The following is a 24,088-nucleotide window of genomic DNA, read 5'->3' as shown; positions in this document are numbered from 1 at the left end:
TATGACAAAATATTGAAAGGTTTGAATTAAAAGCGCGGCCGAGCCCGGCAGTGTAAACGCACAAAATTGCGGGGCTCGGCCCTGCAATTGAGGCTGGGCTCGGCCGCGGCTCGGCCCAGCCCCGCACTGTAAACGGGGTCTTAGGTCAAACCTGATTGTTGATGCAAGTCCTTACATATTATATTTCTTCACTACCTTTGCAGTATCCATGTATACTTAGTCTCTCAAATCTACACACAGGAAGCGATCGTAGCTTCTTAGTGATTTTCCTCTTAATGATTGTTCATGTATACGAAAATGAGAATTACATGTATTACCATTATTTCGTAAACTGCTTATCAGGTTTAACCACATCAATGGGTTTAACTCCCATCCAACTTCTTCGCTTAACAACACAAAATCCTGTGAGATAAGAGTCATCTCTTGATCCTCCGTGACCGTGAATTAATATCCGAACATTCACGTTTTATCCTGAGAATGAAGTATGACCAGACCAATCTTCTCGATATGGTTTCTTCCGGAAGATATTTGCTTCCTAATAAAAACACTAGTGCAACATATCAACTTTTGAGGCAACGATGCGTGCGCCGAATATAAAAGTACACTGAAGAATAATGACGAAGCATTGCTTTATCAATCATGTCATTTCATTCTATATTACAGTGCATTTCGAGCATCAAAATCACCTTCTATCCCGAAACTTCGATCCCGTTCTCTGACCAGCCATGTATATTCCCCTCTTTAACTTGTATGATGTTGTTCAGCGCCGTTTTACCAAATTGTAGGCCTAGATAGTTGTGGTTATACTGAACGTAGGTTAACTCTATAAAGCCCAAGGGGGCATACGTATCCCTACCATATTTTCGTTTCCATAAAAAGCAATACCTATGTACATTGAGTCTCATGTCATGGTGACTACTCTGCGAAAGTTTGTTTCTTCTTTTCCATTTTCGGTTTAAAAAAAGAAATGATAATCAAGTTTCTAAGCATTGCAACTGATTGACAAGTTTCTACCAGTAGTGAACAACATAGTCGTTAAAGTTAAAGTATGCAAACATTAATGAAATGATAATGAAGCTTCTGGTCATATAAATTACTTAGTAGATTTTGTTAAAGGGGCTGTACAGTACTGGTTGAGGTGGGGATTCATGTTTTTTACATTCCTAAGTGAGATAATGAGAAACCTCTTTTGAAATATGAAAGAGCATGTAATTTTAAGAAGGATTCAACGTTTATTTGATCAAAATTGGTTTTCAAATGGCTGAGATATCCAAAAAAGTGATGATAATAAAAGACTACAGGCCACAACTTTATTAGGATTTCTTTGTTTCACCTTGTTTTTGGATATCTCGGCCACTTCAAAACCGATTTTCACCAAATAAACTTTTGATACCCCTTAGAATTGCATGCTCTTTGGCATCTCATAGAGTGGTTTTTGAATATCTCGCAAAACGTTAAAAGCTAATTCCTCACCTCGACCAGAACTGTACACACCAAACGAGCATTTTACAGATGAAGCGCTTTTGCAAAATTACATGCTTGCATTAAACATACTCTAGATGACCGCGGTAGATTGCCATGAACCGACATACTTGATATACTTTGTTCTCTATCCACGTGATTTCAGAAAAATGCACATGCATTTTCCTTGATTTAAGTCAGTTGTTATCTTCTGCGTATTTAGTTTATAGATTTTTCAAAGCTGCGTTGTGTTTTGCCCCGGCTTGTCGGCGGCGGAGTTCATACGATCAAAGCAGGAAAGAATGTTTAAAATGCTTTTGTGACACTTTTGACATAGACAGAGGCATGCATTAATTAAGGAAATGATGAATGTTCATGTGTAGTAGGTCCATGCTTAAATCAAGGAAAATGCATGTGCAATTGTGGTATGTATTGGTATAACACCGCTCAGACATTTTTAATAGCGAAATGCAGGTACTTTTGAAGAGATAGCCAAGTTTTTAGCTAATTGATCATGATTTGTTATCTCATTTCCACCTTTTCCGCACATTTTTCCAGAGTAAAAACAGATAGCAAGGGAAGAGGATATGTCTGTCTTACTATCAGGCAAAGTCATATGTGTGAGCGCTAACGAGCAAATCGGTAATTTCTAATCCAATGAAACGAGATCAGTCATGTTCTGAGGTTTGCTGCTTCTCATCACTGGCGTTTATTCAAAGACGTTTCAGTCTGAAAAGGCGCATCAGCCAAATAATACCAGAGTTCGGGAAACAATTCTTTTGTCAGTGACGATGCATGATATGTAATCATCATTTTTTAGACACCTGTATGTACTCATTGAGATGCACATAGTCAGGTGGCGGCAGATCTCGTACTTCAAAGTGGTAGGTTTCTTTGAAAGTCCATTCGTTAGTAGGTCCATGGTTATTTACACCAATTTAACAAATGGCAATGAAATTTCGTTTCAAGACTGAGCTGGTATCAGTCATGTCACCATTTTGACAGATCACGATCATTTTCAGAATAAATGACGTGCAATTATAACTATAGCCATTGATGGAACTAACAAGGAGACTGTTACAAAGTCTTGGGTCTCCATTTAGAGTGCAGAACAACTAGATTAACTACACGAGATCAATGAAAATTGCTGCTGATAAACTGGAGAGATTGGAGATAACGCATGCCACTGACTTCGTTTGTTTGTTATTTTTGATTTGATTTTCAAACTTGAGCGCATAATGCACTTGCTGTGATATCCATCATTTGAGGCAATAATACTTTTTCTAACAAGGAAAAATGAAGAATAGTCATCAATCTTTTACAAAATGATTACAATGTACTAACAAAGCAAATTGTGTCTAATGATATCCTAATTGATATTATGAGCGGTCTTACGTTGGATATCGAGGCAAAGACATGTCAGACATCTTGATAGCACACTTTTGCAACGAATAATTGTCTTTTTTTGATATAACTACACCACATGTACCTTTTTCCTTTAACATCGTAAGGACAAAAACATTCACAATTCTTTGTTTGCTATACAATCTGTATATCCATGCAGTCGTTACCATAAGACACTGGGGTACGTTAAGCTGCAATATGAGCAGTAAATTGCTCCATGAAACGGAACTCAGGTATCATAGTTGTGTTTTAGAGTCATCAAAATGATACCATTGTAGACATTTTCTGACTTCATTCAAAGAGAACTTGAAGGTCGGTTCCTTCCATCTTCTCCCGGAACCATTCGTCATAAATCTCGTTTTGTTCCACGGTAAAATAGTTCTTCCATCGTCCCACTTTCCCTGTGCAGAAAATGGAGATGAGAAGTAAAATTAATGGCGATATGTAGCGCTTCCCATATACGTGTACAATGATAGCAAACACACATTGCTTCTCTGAGGAGAATTCAAAACTGATTAAAAGTTAATGTGAAAAGAAGGATTTTTGAAATAAGGAAATCAGTAGATATTTGATCAAACATGTGAGAAATAGTCAAGATGTTATTGTGGAGCTTCGCTTTTTTTTTTTTGTTCTGGTTTGAACAACAGTTATCAAACAGTACTGAATTAACAAAGCAAGGAGCTGATACTGTCATTATCTCACAATTGTCCATTGATCGTGCACAAAATACTAAAGAAATCTATCCTTACTTCTTTTCAATATACATGTAAAACATAACGTTATTCCTCGTTGAATCACTTCATAACGAGTATTTGAGATAGGGGTATAATTCCGTTTGAACAAAATACCTGGAAATTTATAAATATTTGCGTTGAAACTCTGTATGACTATGGAAAGTTGTGAGGTAAATGGCTTCATTAACTCACCTATTTGGTGGAAATCCGCAAAACTGCACAATTTCATGAACTCCTTGATTTTCATCAAATGTCCACTGTTCGGACTACTGCAACACTCAACTGGTCTGGAAGTAGTGGCTTTACACTACATGGCGGTGTTCAAAACATTTTGCTGCACACTATATAGTATACTTGTCACTTGAATCAATTTCATCATTGCGCTCACTCTATCCACACATTCTGGGAAGCTTTCTAGCCACAATACCAAATAATAACATGACAATATTCTAATCCAGCCACATCTACATTCAGTTTCCTTGTCTGTTTTTGGTTTTGTTTGTTTGTTTTCGTATTGTTTTGTTTTATGGGTTTAATCTTGTCTGTCTCCACGAGACTTACTGTGAACTACCATATGATTTGATCCGTAATTACTCAATTACCTGTGGAGACATATTTCAGTCTAACTGACTCGGCCAGTGGTTCGTTGAGTTGTTCAGCTCTCTTGTCATAGGTCTTCTTCATTCGCGACAAGGAGCTGTTCTCGACAACTCGTTGCAAAAGTGCTTCCGACAGAGGCCGTCCTATGTGATTGGCCACCATCCTAACATGTTTCACTGGATCCTGATGATTAAAAAAAAAATCGTATAAAGCATCATGCCAGCTCATGCATGAAGTGTGTAAGCTTTGAGTAATACAATGTAGCATCTTTTATCAAGCACGAAGTTTTCTGAAACTATATTGAATGTACAATTCAGTCATTAATCTCTAATGGTCTTGTATCCGTTTGATTGATACACAAACACACACACGCGCGCACACTTGCACTCACGCACACAATTATATGTGTATATAGCAGACCCTTTTATTATGTATATTACTATTTATACATATTAATATGAAGCCTATAAAGAGGCCTTCATGCAAATACATAGGCCTACATACATACGTATACATGACGAACGGTATGCGTGTAAACACACCTTCATAATCAGAGAATTTTCACATACCCGCAGGATGTCTTCGTAGAACACGATGAGGAGGTTCTCGTAATGTTGACGGATTTCCCAGAATTCCTTGACATGGTCTGCCCAAGATCCGTAGGTACAAGCTATCAGAGAAGCACAAAGATGAACGCGTGTTCACGTATAATGTCTGTAAAACGAGCCTGTGTTTGATCGGTAGCCATAGTAGGCATTTCAGATTTACTGTACGCTTACTTAAAACAAAACAAAAAGTGCTGATCATTTATATCGCTATACCATCAATTAGAAAAACCATTATCATCATCGACTCATTAGACAATGACTGTACTTGACACTGTCATTAACACTGTCCTCATCATCACCAGACTTGTGCATTGCAGATAGATGCTTCTGTTGTTGCAAGTATGTTCTCTTTTATCTCAATAATTGAAGTAATATTGTCGACTTGGTGAATACTATTTTTTTTTTCATCTATTGAGCTTTTCATTACGACCATATTATGCATGATAGAGACTAAATGGACCCACTAACTTCCATCAAGATACTGCCGTATGACGCTTTCCAAGGTTAGAGACAGGCAAGCTGGGTCTTCCTTCAAAAAGTTGAACCACGAGAGGGCGGTGTCTTTCGGGTTCCGCGCGACGTATATCACCTGGAGACGGAAATGACGTCACAAAGTAATATAAACTCTTATTCTGACTCTTTGCAAGATAGGACTACTTCAAACAGTTGACGTCAGAATATCGACAAAAATGATATAGGTAATAACAGACACGAACAGACATCATCAATTTTAATTGTATACTCTTTTATACAGTTAGATTTGATAGTTTACTGTTGCCTGGAATGTTGTCTTTTGATTAATTATACTCACCTAAGATTTTTTTAAAAGGAGTGGTTCTACCTTCAATAAAGATACTTAAGAAGTGACAGAGAAAGGGAAGAAATGAAAGCCTAAATATGACGTGGATCGAATGAAAATAACAAAATATGTAGAACGCATCATAGCTGAAAGTTTGAGGACATTCGGACAATCAATTCAAAAGTTTTAAATTGGGATATGGGTTTCCTTCAGTTTCCTTCTGTTATACCAATGAAATTCGTAAGATCACAACTTTTCATCTACATTTTAACAAACATGTCGGGAGAAAGGAACCAACGAGAATGGAACATGTCATCTGCTGCTTTCCGGGCATTGACACTACCAACAGGCTATCCCTGCATCGTTATTGCACGAGGAAGTGATACGAATGAACTTGAAACCATACCCATCACAAGCTACGAAATTCCGACATTGTAAAGGTTTAGTCAAAGGTGGACTCCTTAATAATCTTTTGCTTTCATGTTATGAATTTTTCGGTTTCGGGGCCGTCATAAGGCAAGTAAACTAAAGACTACACTTCATGACGTAATTTTGGACAACAATATAAAGAAAGTGTCAGGAGAATTATGATTTTTCGTGAAAAGTACACATTCCATCGACTTGTCACTGACATAATGTTAAAGCAGTGTATTTCCCCCTGCTTTCGGAAAGATGTAAGTCAAGTGCTCTGTCATAATGCTAGAAAAGTCAAAATGTGTTGAATTTCCTTTATGTTTTCTTTATTTTGTTGTCCATAATGACGCGATGAAGTGCAGCAGTCTCCTTAAATCCAGTGATGACGGCACTGAAACTTTGATATTATTCATAACTTTTGAATCGATTGTCCTGTTTTTCTCAAACTTTCACTGATGCGTTCTACTAGTATTTCTGCTTTCACTTAGTCCACCAGATACATTTCGCTTTCTCTAAAGGGGGTGTAAGAGCTCGACACTCACGAGTCATACAGCCCACGAGTCATTACAGCCCACGAGTCATTACTGCCCACCAGTCATTACAGCCTACAAGTCATTACAGCCCACGAGTCATTAAAGCCACGAGTCATTACAGCCCACGAGTCATACAGCCCACGAGTCATAACAGCCCACGAGTCATTGCAGCCCACGAGTCATTACATCCCACGAACTAGACATCGACTAAAGTAGGCCTACGAGCAATACGATCAACGGGCTATAGACACTTATAGGTAAATAATGCCTAGGCGCGAGCTCGACAGTAGGCAAATGATGTCCACGAGCTTGACGCTATATGAAGAAAAAAATGCCCACAAGCTCGACATTACAGCATGGGGCTTATTGGTATAAAGTGTCGAGCTAGTGGATGTTTTTTGCCTAGTGTCGCTCTCGTCGGCTCGTCTTATTACTAGTATAGTGTTGAGCTCATAGGCCTTATTTGCTTTTTGTCTTGCTCATATAGGCCTGTTTTACTTGCTAGAAGTAGGCTTGTTGTTTTTGATCGGTGTCTAGCTCGTGGGCCATAGTAATGACTCATGGGTATCGAGCTCGTGGGGCGACCCCATTTACAGACTTGTATATTTCACAGTGGCATATGACAGACAGCGGAAAAAATTGCCGTGGCGTCTAAAAATATCATAAATAGTTACATGGTTTGTTGCAACTGATTGACAAACTGCCCTATATTGACGTACATCTAATAAATTTGAATAATTACGAAGTACCCGCTGCATGCTATAAGGATTAGAACCAACACTTGCTTTCGGGCGGAAGCTCGATGGTGAAGTGGAGATGACGCCTGTCCGGAGATCAGGAGGTCGTGGGTTCGAATCCTGCTCGAGTACGTACACCCATGATTGTTTCTCATGGCTACTACTAACAAAAAACAAAACAAAACAAAACAAAACAAAACAAAACAAAACAAAACAAAACCGCTGATCAAAGTGCTTATTTACGTCGATGTAGGGCAGTTTGTCAATCAGTTGCAATAAAAACACCTCGACGGAAGAATTTCATGAATTTGAACACATGGTTTGTGTTTTAGGATTTAATGTAACATCATTGTAGTAATTGTAGTTAAAAGTGTAGAGTTTATGGAGATATCGTATAAGTAGAAGGGAGAGGATGACTATGATTATTAATCTAACATGATAGTCTACAGTACTATGACCAGTCACCAACATATCGGAGTCTGCGTAATAGAATACCCTTTTCATCTGCGGGTAACTGGTTATTAAGTAGGGCCTAATCTATACACATTTTCACCACTGAATTTTGCAAATACATTTTTGTATCAATGGTTGGGTGCATGTGATACCCTGGAAAGGTCTTCAAAGGTGGGGTATAGATCTCCTGGGACACCAACATACCTTGGCTTTCTTCAGCAAGTCTTGGGGCATGTATTTCAGTCTGAGATGGGTTTGGATGACTCTCGGTGAGGGCGCTTTCTTTATCTTCTCCATAAATGGTGTCATATCCGGAGGATTCTGTTCTTCCTCCTCCTTAGTGTCCGGCATTTTCTGGTCCAGGTCGATCATTTCAATCAGAGTAGAGCTGGAAGAGCGGTCAATTTTCTCTGGGTAGCCGTCCGAGAGGATGAGACCAACAATTTCCAACATCCAGTGGGTTCCTGCCAGTCAAGAAGCCTTTTTTTAATTGGGTCCAGCTCTCAAAAAGAAACTCTGCGCAAAACGCAACTTTGACTGTTTTCCATTCTGTTAATAATGTGCCAATGACCGAAGCAGATTTTCTTTTTCCTGTCACCACCATCTACTTAAGCCATAACAAATACATCAAATTGACCAAAAATAAGGACTTTTGCTACTTGAGGCAGATTGTATTGCCATGAGCTATATGTTTATGATGCCGGGGATATGAAACCAACGGCGTAAATCCGTACTGAGGAGTGGGGGGGGGGGGGTGGTCACCATCACCACGATTACAAGCCCATAACCGGACCGGGTTTGGGGGGGGGGGGGAGAAAGCTTGGTGCCCCCCCCCCCCCCCACACACACACACACGCACACACTTTACAGGGATCGGATGTCCCACTCTTTTGCATGAAATATAAAGTGGGAGGAAAGTGGCAGCAAAAATATGAAGACTTTTTGTTCTTGTTGCTTTTGTTTTTTTGCTTGTCAGATGACTTTCGGCGGAAAATCAGACCTTAAAAGTATGAAAACTTTTTGTTTAAAAAAATACCTATGAGAGGGAGCGGAACGACCGAACGGGGGGAGGGTACGTGGGGGGGGGGGATCCCTCTCCCACACGTGGAAGATTTTGCATTTTCAGACCTGAAATTCAGCGATCTGGTGCACACTTTTGGTGAAATTTTTGTTTTCTTTTCTTAAAAAAACTATAAGAAAATGAAATATTCACAATATATTATTGAATGACTATAAATCGTGGTATTTCAGCTCTTGCTCCGCCTGTGCGACATCACTGTGAAGGCCTACTAAATAATGAGGCCTATCACCGGCGTAGACAGGATTTGATCTTAGGAGGAGCAGTTATGTGAGGGAGCGAAGCAAGCGGGGGGGGGGGGGGGGAGGGTATGGTAGGGGGATTTCCCCCTCCCACTTTGAAATCTTTTTGCATTGAAAATTTTGACATTTTACAGTCCCAAAACTGCCGTTTGTAACTATATTCTTCGCTTTGGAAAGTAAGGGGCGGGGGCGCACCGGACGAAAACTGCTGGCAATTACTGGCAGCAACATCAGGAGAATGGCATAGCGATTAAATGCGAGCGAGCGAAGCGAGCGAGCTTGAAAATTTTGATATTTTACAGTCCCAAAACTGCCGTTTGTAGCTATATTTTTCGCTTTGGAAATTAAGTGGGGCGCATCGGGCGACAACTGATGGCAATTACTGGCAGCAACATCAGGAGAATGGAATAATGATTAAATGCGAGCAAGCGAAGCGAGCGAGCTTGAAAATGTTGACATTTTACAGTCCCAAAACTGCTGTTTGTAGCTATATTTTCGCTTTGGAAATTAAGGGGGCGCATCGGGCGAAAACTGCTGGCAATTACTGGCAGCAACATCAGGAGAATGGAATAATGATTAAATGCGAGCGAGCGAAGCGAGCGAGCTTGAAAATGTTGACATTTTACAGTCCCAAAACTGCCGTTTGTAGCTATATTTTTCGCTTTGGAAATTAAGGGGGGCGCACCGGGCGAAAACTGCTGGCAATTACTGGCAGCAACATCAGGAGAATGGAATAATGATTAAATGCGAGCGAGCGAGGAGAGCGAGCTTGAAAATCTTGACATTTTACAATCCCCAAACTGCCGTTTGTAGCTATATTTTTCGCTTTGGAAATTAAGGGGGCGCATCGGGCGAAAACTGCTGGCAACTACTGGCAGCAACCTCAGGAGAATGGAATTATGATTAAATGCGAGCGAGCGAAACGAGCGAGCTTGAAAATTTTGACATTTTACAGTCCCAAAACTGCCGTTTGTAGATAAATTTTTCGCTTTGGAAATTAAGGGGGGCGCACTGGGCGCAACTGCTGTCAGTCACTATCAGCAACATCAGGAGAATGGCATAGTGGTTAAAATAGCGAGCGAGCAGAGCGAGCGAGCTTGAAAATTTTGACATTTTACACTTCAAAAACTGCCGTTTGTAGCTATATTTTTCGCTTTTGTTCGTCCCACTTTATCGGGGAACCATCCCCCCCCCCCCCCCATTGATGGCTCTGCATATGAGGGTGCTTTTGTTTAGTGAAAGATCTGCTGCACACTCTTTGATAAATTAGGGAAATGTACGTCAATGTCAAAATTGTACAAAGTTTATCGAAAGGGATCCTGTGTAGCGGAGCTTTTGCATGTTTATGATTGCAATACAACGATCTGGTGCAGAGTTCTGGCGATTTTTCGACAATTTTCCATTAAGAAAGTTCGAGATTTGTCCTCATTTCGGGAATTGCTTGGGGGATAAATTATTTATCTGCCTAAACACTTCCGCAGGGGCGGGGCAAATGCCCCTTTGCGCCCCCCCCCCCCCCCCCCCCCCCATAGAGTCGACGCCCCTGATCTTCCCTGGGTATGCCCATAGATGTATCCTGACTGAGTCATTATCACTGTCGTTTCTCAGGAATGATTCAGGAAATGGAGGGGGTTCAATTATGGCGATATAGTTTTTGTGTTTGTTTGTTTGTTTGTTTTCGTACATATTTTGCAGATGGTCCCCAGTTACTCGCGCATGTTTAGGCCTACATGTAGGCCTATATTGACGTTGTCAACGTCTGAGCCATACCTTACAGTGTTATGTCAATGTTACTTTCTTCGCGAGCGAGCGAAGCGAGCGAGCGCTTGAGGAAATTATGTATACATTTTCCTACAAGATAGAATACTGTTCAGCTCTGTTACCTGTCTGAAGGCCGGCGTACAAACGTCATGCAATATGCCAAAATCGATACAATCACATTTCTGCTTCCTCCATTTTTTCCCCTCAAAATTCTGGGGGAGGGGGATGATTGTACAGGCCATCCCCCCCCCCTCCTCCATTTCAGGGGGGATATCAGAGAGGGATATATCCCCCCCCCCCCCCCATCCCCCCGGGATTTACGCCCATGTATGAAACATAATTCATCATGATGCTAATTTCAATTCCAAATCATTTTCATATTACGTCAAATATATCAAATATAACAGAGTAAAATGATACGCAATATCTAGCTATGATTAGGATGCACAATAAGGTATTGCAAACATATAAATGGTGGTCAGTCTATGAAAGTTTGGATCCAAGTTGAATGCTAAAGAAACATTTTCTATTGTGGGAAAATATATTGAATAACAACATGCACATTCGAGACTTGAATATCTCACCTGCCTTGGGAAATGTTACGACCCATGTATCGTCTGGACGTACTTCAAACGTCTTCAGAGCGTCGATGCTGGATTTCAACACGAAATTTGGGTAGTGAATCCCATCATAGTCATACGAACCCCTAATAAGCGATAGGTTTGAAGCCTCGGCCATTTTCACTCGGGCCTGTCTGAAAGATTCCGAAGTGGCGAGAAATCGACAGAACAAATCTGTTTTACTCAGCTAGAGGACGAAACAATGAAAGTGGTTCTAGGAACTTCAGTATCACCTGTCATAACATAACTATGTCATGTGACTACTTATTTGTGTTTTGCTTGTAAATATGCATGGTTTGTTTGGGGATATTGAGAACATACTTCAAAAGGCCACCTCGAAGAGCTCTTGGGAATTGTGTTTGAATGTATCCATTGCCCGCGACATGTGCCTTAACGATATAAAACATACTTCGTTCAGATATTAACATTTAGATCTAGCCATGATAGTAATGACGAGCATGATTATGATATCTAAGGGCTCGGTCACACTGCCCAAAAGTCGCGTAAACGGATGAATCACGTAAGAAATTCGAGCCTTACGCGATACATGCGCGATTTGCACATTATTATGTAATACTATCTTCTTGAGTTTGTCTGACGTGGAACCTTCGTAGACCCCGTTCACAGTGCGAGGCTCGGCCGCGGCTCGGCCGCGGCCGAGCCCGCCTTCATTTCACATGTAAACGCGCAAAAGGCCAAATGCGGGGCCAAAATTGGCCCCGCATTTGGCCACGCTCTTGGAGGTGGTCTCGTCGGCCGCGGCCGAGCCCGGCCTTTTCTCAGTGTAAACGGAAACTGGGTCAATGCGCGGCCAATTTTAGTCTGGCTTCCAAACCCTCTACCCACACTATTTCGCTATTCAGGATTTTAACCCCCTCAACGTCGAAAACCAGTATGATTTAAGGTGGTTTTGTCCTGCAAAGGATTTTCCCTTCGGCAAAGGCCTTTGCCCAAACGGCGACTTCGTCGCCACGGAATCCAGTTGGAAAAGGGTCTGAAAAGCAGAGCGCCACTACGACAAAATATTGAAAGGTTTGAATTAAAAGCGCGGCCGAGCCCGGCAGTGTAAATAGACAAAATTGCGGGGCTCGGCCGCGCAATTGAGACTGGGCTCGGCCGCGGCTCGGCCAAGCCCCGCACTGTAAACGGGGTCCTTGTTGTCCGCCGATGTGCGCCGGATCGGCGCTTTACGCGATTCCATGGGAACTCGGTCACACTGCCCAAAAGTTGCGTAAATGCATGAATCACGTAAGAAATTTGATTTTGCGTGCTTGTCCGTCGAGAATTTGACCATTTTCGCTGATTTACGCGATGAAAATCACCGATGAATTACGCAAGAACTACGGAAAGATCACGCAAAAATCACTAGTATAGCGCCAATCTGGTGAGTTGTTAGTGATACATCAGTGATTCATCAGTATTTCGTAAGTATCACATGCGCTTATTTACGTGTTCTGTTAGAGATACATACGCCAATGTTGTTTTTTTCAGTGATTTTTAGTGATACGTAGGTGTTACAAGCGCAAAACATGCGTCATATCTGCTAATCGTCTGTGGAAAGTCGTCGGTGAAGTGCGCGATAGCGGCAACATTTTCGCGAACAATCACTAATATTCCACGCATATTCCGCGCATTGTTCGCGTAAGATATACGCAGACTAAAAGTTAGTAAAACAGCGCAATACTGCGTAAACCTTACGCGATCAGAAGCCGAGTTTTGAGCTGCTAAAAACCCGGAATCGCGTAAAGCGCCGATCCGGCGCACATCGGCTGACAACTACGAAGGTTCCATCAATGTCAGACAAACTCATGAAATGCTCAAATCGGGCATGTAATCGCGTATGGCTCGAATTTCTTTCGTGATTCATGCGTTTACGCGACTTCTGGGCAGTGTGACCGGGCCTTGGCTAGGTTTTGAGCAGCTCAAAACTCGGGGAAGCGCTGTTTTACATAATTTTGCCTAGTTTGCGTAGTTCTTAGGCAAACAATGCGCGAAATATGCGTGGAATATCAGTGATCGTTCGCGAAAATGTTGCCGCTATCGCGTTCATGCGCGAATCATTCGCGATTCATTTACGCAGTTCATTAGTGGATATTTAAAGGACAAGTTCACCTTCATAAACATAAGGATTGAGAGAATGTAGCAATATTAGTAGAACACATCATTGAAAGTCATTGAAAATCAGACAATCCGTTCAAAAGTTATGAATTTTTGAAGTTTTTGTGCAGCACCCGCTGGATGAGAAGACTACGGCAGTGTATGAATAACTTAGATGTCACATGCGTACAACAATACAAGGAAAATATAAAGAGAATTTCACAAAATTCCATCTTTGAAAAAAGTACACATTCCCCTGACTCGTTACCGATAAATGTTATGGGTAATATTATTCCCCCTGCCTTTAGAAAGAGGCAAGTCAATTGCTCTTTTATTATGCGAAAAAAAGTGAAAATATGTTGAATTTTCTTTTATATTTTCTTTATACTGTTGTACGCATATGACTCACAAGCTGTAGTAGTCTCCTCATCCAGCGGTTCCAACACAAAAATTTAAAAAATTCATAACTTTTGCATCGATTGTCCAATTTTCCTCAAACTTTCACTGATGTGTTCTACTAATATTGTTGCATTTTCTCAATCCTTATGTTTATGAAGGTGAACTTGTCCTTTAAAGCGCAGATTATGCGTGGTTTTCCGTGGACCTCAGTCGTCGCGCACAACCACGAATTCGCCCTATTTGGGGCCTTTGCGTGCCTATGCGCTGAAAGTGCGTGGTTTGTTAGTGATTTTTGCGGGATCTTGGTGACGATATTGGTTTCACTTTGAGCAGACATTTTAAAGGTACCGTTTACCATTCATCGGAGTAGTGATAAAAAAAAGAATCTTCAAGATATTATTGATGCATACATGTAGCTAAGTTGCAGTGTCACAAAACATCCTACCACGTGAAATTTTTGCGATAAAGCCTGAACTATAAGGAAATATCAATATTTTCTTATCACTAAATCATAACTGTAAAGACGGTTTAGTCTAGAAATAGTTTTATCATAACTATTGCTCACATTGATATCTAACAATAGGCACCCAACTTAACATTAATTATACTGATTCAAATTTTTACATTGGTTGTTCCTATCCCTAACTCACATTTTAGAACTATTTTGAAGCACTAAAGCTGGTTTTTTGTTTCATCTGCAAATGGTAAATAATGCCTTTAATCACCTTGTGTAGGGGAGGAACACTGACCTCTAGAGGTCAGTGGGGAGGAGTAGACATGAAGTCAGTGAAAGGGGCGGGCGTGAAATATTACTGTTTGACAAGACATGTAAAGATAGTGTTTGACCGTTAACTATTGAAACAAAATTGCTGATAGACGTCAAAAACAAGTTTGTAACTAATCTGGTTTTTCACGAGGGTATAACAAACGGAACTTGGGATCATGGCAGAAAAACACTCGATGCACTGACGTTTACTTCCATATCCTGAACCCCGGCTCGATATGGTTACTCGACTCATATCGCATCGCTTGAGACTGTTTCCCTTGAAATGTAATTTTCCATGAACATAGAATGAAGGATCCTACCTTGAAAGTCAGGTTTTCGACAAAACCATTGATAGATGGACTTAAACGTCTAGTCCTTTAAAACTGATCTGCTGAATATTTCACCCTCCTAATGGAAGCTATCACGCTCACCGAACCGGCTCATTCATTGCACTGATATTATCGCGTACGATCGCCTTTGATAAACGCAACATGAGTACAATTGTACTTGTCTCCGCTGCGTGTACGGTGATAGGTCAATCTTAGTACAACGCGCTACAACAATCATCTACATGACATTGTATACTTCAAACAATGTAGCTTAAAGGTACGCATTAAAGCTGAAATAAGAAATTAAAATCATGTATATAGCATGGAAAAACTATGCGGCTGGCGCCCCTCAGCTGTTGGTTCAAGTTTCAGTATATTGAGCTTACTTTATTTCTCCGATCGTACAAATCAAATCGGGGTCATCCCACTAGACCGACACCCACGAGTCATACAGCCCACGAGTTCGACAATGAAAACAGGTTCATGAGTCATACAGCTCACGAGTCATACAGCCCATTAGTTCGACACTAGGCAAATAAAGCCCATGAGTTCGACACTAGGTAAAAACAGCCCACGAGTTAGACAGATACAACACGGGGCTTAATGTGTCGGTCTCTTGGGCCTTGTTAGCTTAGTGTCGAACTAATGGGCTGTATGACGTGAGCTGTATGACTCGTGGGCTGTATGACTCGTGGGTGTCGGTCTCGTGACGTGCACCCATTAAATCATAACCATCAACGAGGTTCTCTTCAAAATATAAATAAGACTAGTTAAAGGGGAAGGCAACCTGAATATACATGTGGACTGTGGGAATGCAGGAATATATTATTATTAGTAGTAGAACGCGTCAGCGAAGTTCAAGCAAAATCGGATTTAATTTCATTATTTTTTAATGAAAAGTGTACAAAATAAAATCGTTGCTATAAAATCGTTATGGGCAAGATTCTTTTTGTAAAAAAAGGAAGATTTATGATCCAATGGCATCGTTTCGTCTAATTTGAATATGAGGTTGCAAACAATATCAGTGATCCATACATGTCATAAAGCATGTAAAAGCTATAGAATTCGATCACTTTCTCATTTAATGTGTAACTTTGATAGAACAGTTATCATTCTAGTTTTGTTTATTCACGAACTTAAACTTAACATGGCGTGAAGGTTTACTTAACTCTCGTGACTTCCGCTCCAAGCTCTTTCACCACACATGAAATCACCGGCAGCATGAAAAAAAAAATGTCTGAATGACAATAAGGACGGATTTCTACTGTGATGTGCCCTTCCGGTATGTTCATTGTGTCAGCACTATTGCATTGGACATTATGGGCAAGTAGGTCTTATTAAACACACACACACACACACACACACACACACACACACACACACACACAAACACACCATAACACACACGCACATACACATACACACAAAAACACACCCTAACACACACACACACACACATTCACACACACATACACCTCTAACATATACACAAACACATACGCATACATTTTTATTGTACAAGCAGGAGATATAGATTGTTTATTGCCTTACACCACGTGATAAGTCGCACAATTCAAGTTCAAGTTCAAGTTCAATGCAGTATTTATTTTCCATCCAATAAGGAGAGAAACAAAATATAACATAATAAAAAGCATGCGTTAAGCAATCTTATTGTTCATTTATTTCAATCAAGGAAAAATACAAAACGAAAAGTGGAATCACTTAGTATAAGATAATTATGATAAGAGTCGTATACATCTGTGCATGCTTTGAAGAATAACAGTAAAGTAGGTATGGAAAAAGAGTAGTCAACTAAAAAGCTAAGCTTGTAATACACGGATCACTCAAAATATGAAATAGATATACATCATAGTAATTATTTTTAAGTACAGTGCATTCTAATAAATTACAGTTAATTGATTTAACATGCCAAAGTTCTTGTAATTTACATTGGTGTTGCTATTCAACCTTGTTTCCATCATGACTAATCCGTGTAACAACCTTCAGATTCCAGGGCTCAATTGTACTCAACAGATGCTCGCACATTATACGCAGAAACACAAAAAAAATATGCTTAGGGACCTACTTTGTAAGTGATTCGTTTTGGTTTGCAGCAATATGTTGAGTAGATATGATCATATAAGAAAAATAGATAGAGGTATATGATGGCAGCTAGGCTAATGACAAAGCAGTTACTCATGCATAACACAATATTGGAAAAAGTAGATATGCCTTCATCAAAAATTCATATAGACAACGTAAGCACATTAAAATATGTAGACATTGCCATTATTTTGATATTACATTGTCGAAAAATTGCAAGTGGTACAAAAACTGAAAGACAATATTCAACGTCGTAAAGACTTGTACAAAAATGCCTACAACAGAGATGACAGTTACTGCGTTGAAGAATATTTCAACGCTTTGAACACCACTGTATATGGACCCTATTATTATGTCAACATGCCCATGGTACGATGCAAAACTGGCAAAGGCCTTGGATAACTCTACAACATGTTGAAGAGATTCACCTGATTGGAAAATCAACTGGATGAACGTTCGTTTTATCACAGTCAGTGGAAATTACCTTTACTTGATAAGACTTTCGCCTGCTGGATCTGCAGGCTTCTTCAGATCGAGCGCTGTGAGAAGGACTTCCCACAAGCCGACGTAGCTGGCGCACGCCGATCTGAGAGAATGGGATCGTATATATATTGAGGAAAGTGAGTATTGCCCCAGGTCTAGGTTGAAGGTTTTCCCAGAGTCTCTGGCTAGGATGGAACACTTCTTCCAGTTCTTTCCACTTTCCTCAATATACGATCCCATTGTATTGTGTGACGATGTGCGACGATGTGTGACGATGATACACAGAAACCATCAAATAAAATCATATCAAATCTCATCAAATCAAATTTTACCTCGAGACAAATTATTCTGTCATTCTAGTGCACAAGTGAAAAATCCAAGTGTAATAATAACAATGCTCACTTTAAATAGGCCTACGACAGATTGTGCTTGTGTGTTAGGTAAGATTTGTCTTGTAAATTGAATTACAGAAAGCCTTTAAGCACGTTTCAGTGACCGTTCGGTAGTGATCGCAGCAAATTTCTTTCTTTAGCTGGTACAATGTTTGTTGTTGTCCGCGCGTGAACTGCCTACCAGAACTTCGACGTTGACAAAATTATGATCTTATTCAAATGGGATCTCGATATCAACTCCCTTCATTTCCTTCCGGAAGTACTCGTCAAAAATCTCGTTCTGCGCCACGGTAAAATGGTTCTTCCATTGTCCCGTCTTTCCTGTGAAGGAAAGAAGATGAAACGTGACTTGACTAGTACACAATCATTTACAGCCCTTTATTTTGTTACCGCCTCCAAGTGTGGTATCACTCATACTGTCCAACACTCATACTGTCCAACATAAATCTTGTAAAGATAACGTCCTATGTAGCTAATAGGTGAAAGTAACACGTTCGCACTTTTTACATCAAGTGGCATCCATGCAATCAACCCCTCTGGTTACATCGTGAAATTAACACTGACATGCATGTATGCGAACATTTCTTCAGTCGAAAAAAGAGAGACCCTGAACGCCGCAAATTACCTTTAGAGATGAATGTTAGCTTAGCTAACTCGGCCACAGGATCCTTGAGTTGCTTAGCTCTCTTTTCGTAGGTCTTTCGCATTCCTGACAAGGAGCTGTTCTCGACAACTCGCTGTAACAGTTCTTCTGACAGTGGGCGTCCTATGTGTTCTGCTACCATTCGGACGTGCTTCGCTGGATCCTTATTCAAAACAAACAAGCAAAACAAACAAACATATAAACAACACAACACTGCACAGTGTCAGTCACGATGTTCTATTTCCCTTAACTTTGTTTATTGTGGTTATGAATTAACATGCTTTGTTTTTGGCAACGCTGAAGGATGGTATTCCCATGAATGAAAAGCGGAATTATGTGGTCAAATTAGTTATTAAAGGTTTTGGGAGAATAATCCCGCAAAAGTTCTTTATCAATACTCACGTTGATATTCTTTAACAAAATGTACTATCTTTAATACACACAAATTTCATTTCATTTTTTTTTCATTTCAAATAAAATCAAGAGGTTGTAAGCAATAGCCTGCTCATAAACTCTGCGGCGGAGACCGTAATCAATAAGCCAGTTCAGAGTTACCTCATGGGCACATTGGTACGAATGATCTGCCTTTTTTTTTCTCAGTAGGTTAGGGGCACTTCACTCGTTTTCAGAGAGACATAGTGCATAAGCTTTACGTACATTTCAGGATATTCATCAAACCTTTTCAAACAAAGAATAAACCTGCGTAGACAAATTACCAGAATGATCAGTCAATTAACACTTGGGAAAGCATCGATTTCCTTATTTTTGCATCGAATGTATTGTACCACTTCCAAATTCCACTTTTGCCGTTAGGTGGATGTTCAGCATTTATAAGGATTACACGAATAATCATTACATCACAGATGCTTATCCCAGTGAATCTTAAAAACCAAGATGCCTGTTTGTACGAATGACTTTTCACCAAGAAAATAGGAATAATATTTTCATATTTCAAATTGGTCCCCACCCCGCGTTGCACCGCCTTTGCATTACACTTTATATCAATACACAAATCCTCACATACCCGCAAGATATCTTCGTAGAACACGATAAGGAGGTTCTCGTAGTGATGGCGGATTTCCAAGAATTCTTTGACATGGTGTGCCCAAGGTCCGTAATCAATAGCTGGTGGTAACAAAGTGAAAGTGGACACTTCATGAGTTTGATAGATGAAGCAAGCTTGAAATGCTGAGGATTCAAAATACTATAGGCATCGTATAGGTCTGTGTTTTGTTGAGGTAAGAAATGGTATGTCAAAACATCTTGTCCAAGGATGAAAGCACTGGTATTCAAACTCTGGCCCTTTGTCTGAAAGTCAGAAATCTTGTCCACAATCATACCATACTGAATCTTATCATGCTGCAATAACATTCACTATGAACATAGCAAGAGTGCTGAAAAAAAAATGTGAAAGAAACTCACTGGTATTTGGATGCTTTGCTTAATATCGGATGTTTGTTTAGAGTCATTTTCTGTAATAAGAAATAGAGATAGTGTAGTTAAGACTGACTTCCATCCATAGACTGCTGGAAGACAGTTTCCCATTTGTTGGGGACCCGCTCATCTTTATGAAACTTGAACCACGAGACGGCAGTGTCCTTCGGGTTGCGACCAACGTATATCACCTTCATAGAAGAAAATGAGGTTGGGATTTCACTTGCAAATATAGTTCGTGTATAATTATAATGAAACATGGCGTGACAGATTATGTAAGCGATCATTGTAGCTATAGTAGCGAGTTACGAGCAATATGGGTCTTTAGGCGTTCATGAACTGATATGATTATGACTGTTGCCAAAACCATTAACGAGCTATTCTATGACATCCGAAGTAACATGCATGTTAGTCAAGTAAACGGTTGCACGTCACGAGACCGACACCCACGAGTCATACAGCCCACGAGTCACACAGCCCATTAGTCATATACCGCCCACGAGTTATACAGCTCACGAGCTATACAGCTCGTGATTGATACAGCCCATGATTGTGACACTATAAGCTAACAAGGCCCACGAGACCGACACATTAAGCACTGTGTTGTATCGTGGGCTGTTTTCACCTAGTGTCGAACTCATAGGCTGTATGACTCGTGAGCTGTATGACTCATGGACCTGTTTTCAATGTCGAACTCGTGGGCTGTATGACTTGTGGGTGTCGGTCTCGTGGGATGACCCCGAGTAAACAGGTTACATGAGATTACTGCCCTGAACCATTGCCTTCCGAACAACACATTCGACTGTGTACTCTACAGTGCAAACACACTGATCTACACGCCAATCCGTTTATTGTAGTCGATTTCTGCTGGGGAAATGGGGAAGACTTTGAACTAAGCATGATAACTTATTCGTGTTAAACCCAGCGATTTTTTTTTCTGTTGCTGTTGACAAGGGATTTGTTCCAACATAATTTTATATGTGATCTTTGCAGTGTGATAATAGTCCGAAATGGTTACCATTTTTGTTATCATCATGGTCCATCGTAAAGAGCGTTTACAGGTGTGAGATATCGTGAGACAATATAACAAACCTTAGCTTTCTTCAGCAAGTCTTTGGGCATGTATTTCAGTCTGAGATGGGTTTGGATGACTCTCGGTGAGGGCGCTTTCTTTATCTTCTCCATGAATGGTGTCATATCTGGAGGATTCTGTTCTTCCTCCTCTTTAGTGTACGGCAGTTTCTGGTCCAGGTCGATCATTTCAATCAAAGTAGAGCTGGAAGAGCGGTCAATCTTCTCTGGGTAGCCGTCCGAAAGGATGAGACCAACAATTTCCAACATCCAATGGGTTCCTGGCAATTGAATATTAGGGCATTATTTTCGTCTTTGGATTGAAGCCCCACGTTTAAAGTAAAGAAATTTAGTGACATTGTATACAAAGTCGATATTATATATATATATATATATATATATATATATACATATAATATATATCATATATATATATATATATATATCCATATAATATATAATATATATATATCATATATATATATATAAATATATATATATATATATATATACATATATATATATATATATATATTTATATATATATATAATACATGTGCATGTGCTTCTAATCTCTTCAGATAAGAAGCCCTTAATATGAAACGGTTATAGAAAGACGGGAATGTGAAATCGAAGACAAGCAATAGAAATAAAACAAGAGTGATACTGCACCGACTCCTGGCGAAGAGAGAGTATAAAGGCATTGTAGACTTATCAAGATAGGCAATGCAAGATTAAACAAGAGAAAGATTCGTTTTTTGTTATTTGTTGCAGATAACATTTGTTTAATCTGTTAAAATGCCATTGTCACCTAAATTCAAACGTCAAGGAATTCAATTTCCCCACCTGCTTTGGGATAGGTTACGACCCACACATCGTCTGGGCGTACTTCAAACGACTTCAAAGTGTCGACGCAAGAGTCCACCACAATATTTGGGTAATGAATCCCTTCGTATTCGTGGTGACCCATGAGGGACGGTAGGTTCGAAGCCTCGGTCATTCTCACTGAGTTGCACTTGTAGATTCTGAAATCACGTGTATAGAGAACATAATAGAATAGGAGTTCTGCTGACAGTATGTAGGTTCATGGCAATCTACCGCGATCATCTAGAGTATGTTTACTGCAAGCATATTTCGCACAAGAGATCTAGAAAATGCTTGTTTATCTTCGCGTATAGTACTTATTAGATAAGATAATCAAAGGCTTCAGTATCAATATACATATTTCATTTATAACTTTAACGACAATTAATGTTGTTCAATACTGCTAGGAACTTGTTTTATCAAAAAGAATTATAAAAAAGGGAAAAAGAAACAAACTTTCGCAAATTAGTCACCTCGACATGAGACTCAGTGTATACATAGTCATTACTTTGGTTAACCTCATGGAATCATTCAGTTCGAAGGAGAACTATAATATTTAGTGTAGCTTTATATTCGACACACACTTGCCTCAAAAGTTGATAAGTAGGCACTGGAATTTGTTGGGAAGCAAATATTCTCCAGAAGTAACCATATCGAGAAGATGAGTCCGGTCATTCTTATTTCTCAGCACCTAACGTGAATGTTCGGATATTAATTCACGGTCACGAAGGATCTAGAGATGACTCTATCTCACCGGAGTTTGTGTTGGTAAGCGGAGAAGTTGGGAGTTAAACCCATCGATGTGGTTAAACGTGATTAGCAGTTTGCGAAAATGGTAATACAACTGGGCATGGTTTAGGGTAATGCCCTATAATATACTGGGCTTCATGTTGTGTGGTTTGCACGGGCCAATACCGGCGATCGTTTAAGCGGGAGCACCGCTTAAACGGGAGAAAAACTTGTCTCCCGACCCCTCCCTTTTAAGCGGTGAGCACTGGATGCATGTAATTTTCATTTTCGTATACATGCACAATTTTTAAAAAGGAAGTCCCTGAGAAGCTCCGATCGCTTTCTGTATATGGATTTTGGAGACAAGTATGCATGGATACTGCAAAGGTGCGTATATAGAGGACTTGCATCAACAAATTATCAGGTTTGACCTAAAAAGCAGCATCATTCGTCGGTGTTTTCACGAACCGACGCTATTTCGATTTTGGTCAAAATTTTCAAAATCGAGATATTGGTACCAAATGAAAGTGCTTTCAAAACTCTACCAAATCCCAAAATTCTAGATCACAAAATTAATTATTCTTAATTTTATCAAAGAAAGAAAAAAACGACGGTACCCGAAATATCGAGAAATTGAGAAAAAGGGGTTTCACGAACCGACGCAGTAAAGATACGCCGGTTCGTGAAACCCGAATTGCTAGGGTGAAGAGCAATGCGGGTTTTACGAACCGTCGCAGTTGCATTATTTTGAGCTTTGTTCAACTTTCTACTGGCCTAGAATTAGGTTTTGGCCCTAATCCAGATCTCAGAGTGAGAACCAAACCTTCTGAAAGATGAATGACGACCTAAGCCAGCCCACTGTCCACGAGTGAAGTGAATGGTAAGCTATAATCCTATTAAAATCATGCTCAAAATAACAGTTTCAGTTGGACTACAAGCGGTAGAGTGTAGTCCCATGTATTCAATCGCTTATGAAGCCTAGTCTGTAAACGCCATCCAATTTCAAATTAGATCCCAAATCATATTATTTATAGTTTCTTTTCAACTTATGTCGTTACTTCTGAGACTCACTACTGAGTACTGTAGTCGTAACGTCTGTGTGCAAGACATGCAAGATGTCAAAGTCTCGAAGACACTCATGGCTATGCCTTGACTTGAGTTGAAAATGAAATCATGAGATTGACAAAGTAGGCCTACTAAACTAAAAAAAAAAGTAAAAAGTCTAAAAGTAAAACTCAAACGAAGAGTAAAGAATAAAGTTAGACATGTTAGACTTTGAACTTTCAAGTTTAACTATTAAGTCTAAGTTAAGACTTTACTTGTAATACCAGTTA

The 24,088-nt window shown here is 39.9% G+C and overlaps 2 protein-coding genes and 1 long non-coding RNA gene across 3 annotated transcripts; all 3 read right to left on the bottom strand.

Annotated features, from left to right (window-relative positions):
* Positions 1-3,144: 3,144 nt before the first annotated feature.
* Positions 3,145-5,940, bottom strand: LOC139721553 (sulfotransferase 1C2-like). Its single transcript, XM_071632868.1, has 5 exons — positions 5,905-5,940; positions 5,276-5,396; positions 4,769-4,869; positions 4,202-4,382; positions 3,145-3,266 (listed from the first exon to the last, which is right to left on the bottom strand). Exons 1-5 carry the CDS (start codon positions 5,938-5,940, stop codon positions 3,157-3,159), a joined length of 549 nt encoding a protein of 182 aa, XP_071488969.1. The 3' UTR covers positions 3,145-3,156.
* Positions 5,941-7,962: 2,022 nt separating this feature from the next.
* On the bottom strand, positions 7,963-15,089 carry LOC139721528 (uncharacterized). The gene is made up of 3 exons (XR_011710236.1): positions 15,027-15,089; positions 11,409-11,578; positions 7,963-8,207 (listed from the first exon to the last, which is right to left on the bottom strand). It is a non-coding gene; the product is annotated as an uncharacterized lncRNA (long non-coding RNA).
* A 2,359-nt stretch (positions 15,090-17,448) lies between these two features.
* LOC139721527 (sulfotransferase 1A1-like) lies at positions 17,449-22,180 on the bottom strand. Its single transcript, XM_071632843.1, has 6 exons — positions 22,008-22,180; positions 21,183-21,442; positions 20,167-20,281; positions 19,681-19,781; positions 18,639-18,819; positions 17,449-18,334 (listed from the first exon to the last, which is right to left on the bottom strand). Exons 1-6 carry the CDS (start codon positions 22,159-22,161, stop codon positions 18,225-18,227), a joined length of 921 nt encoding a protein of 306 aa, XP_071488944.1. The 5' UTR covers positions 22,162-22,180; the 3' UTR covers positions 17,449-18,224.
* Positions 22,181-24,088: the final 1,908 nt, after the last annotated feature.

This window comes from Diadema antillarum, unplaced genomic scaffold (assembly GCF_040938485.1).
Source record: "Diadema antillarum isolate AM-2024a unplaced genomic scaffold, OU_Dant_1.0 scf00000145, whole genome shotgun sequence".
NCBI classification, from domain to species: Eukaryota; Metazoa; Echinodermata; class Echinoidea; order Diadematoida; family Diadematidae; genus Diadema; species Diadema antillarum.
The sequence above is the reverse complement of the archived record's forward strand: the minus strand, read 5'-3'. Positions and strand labels throughout refer to the sequence as shown.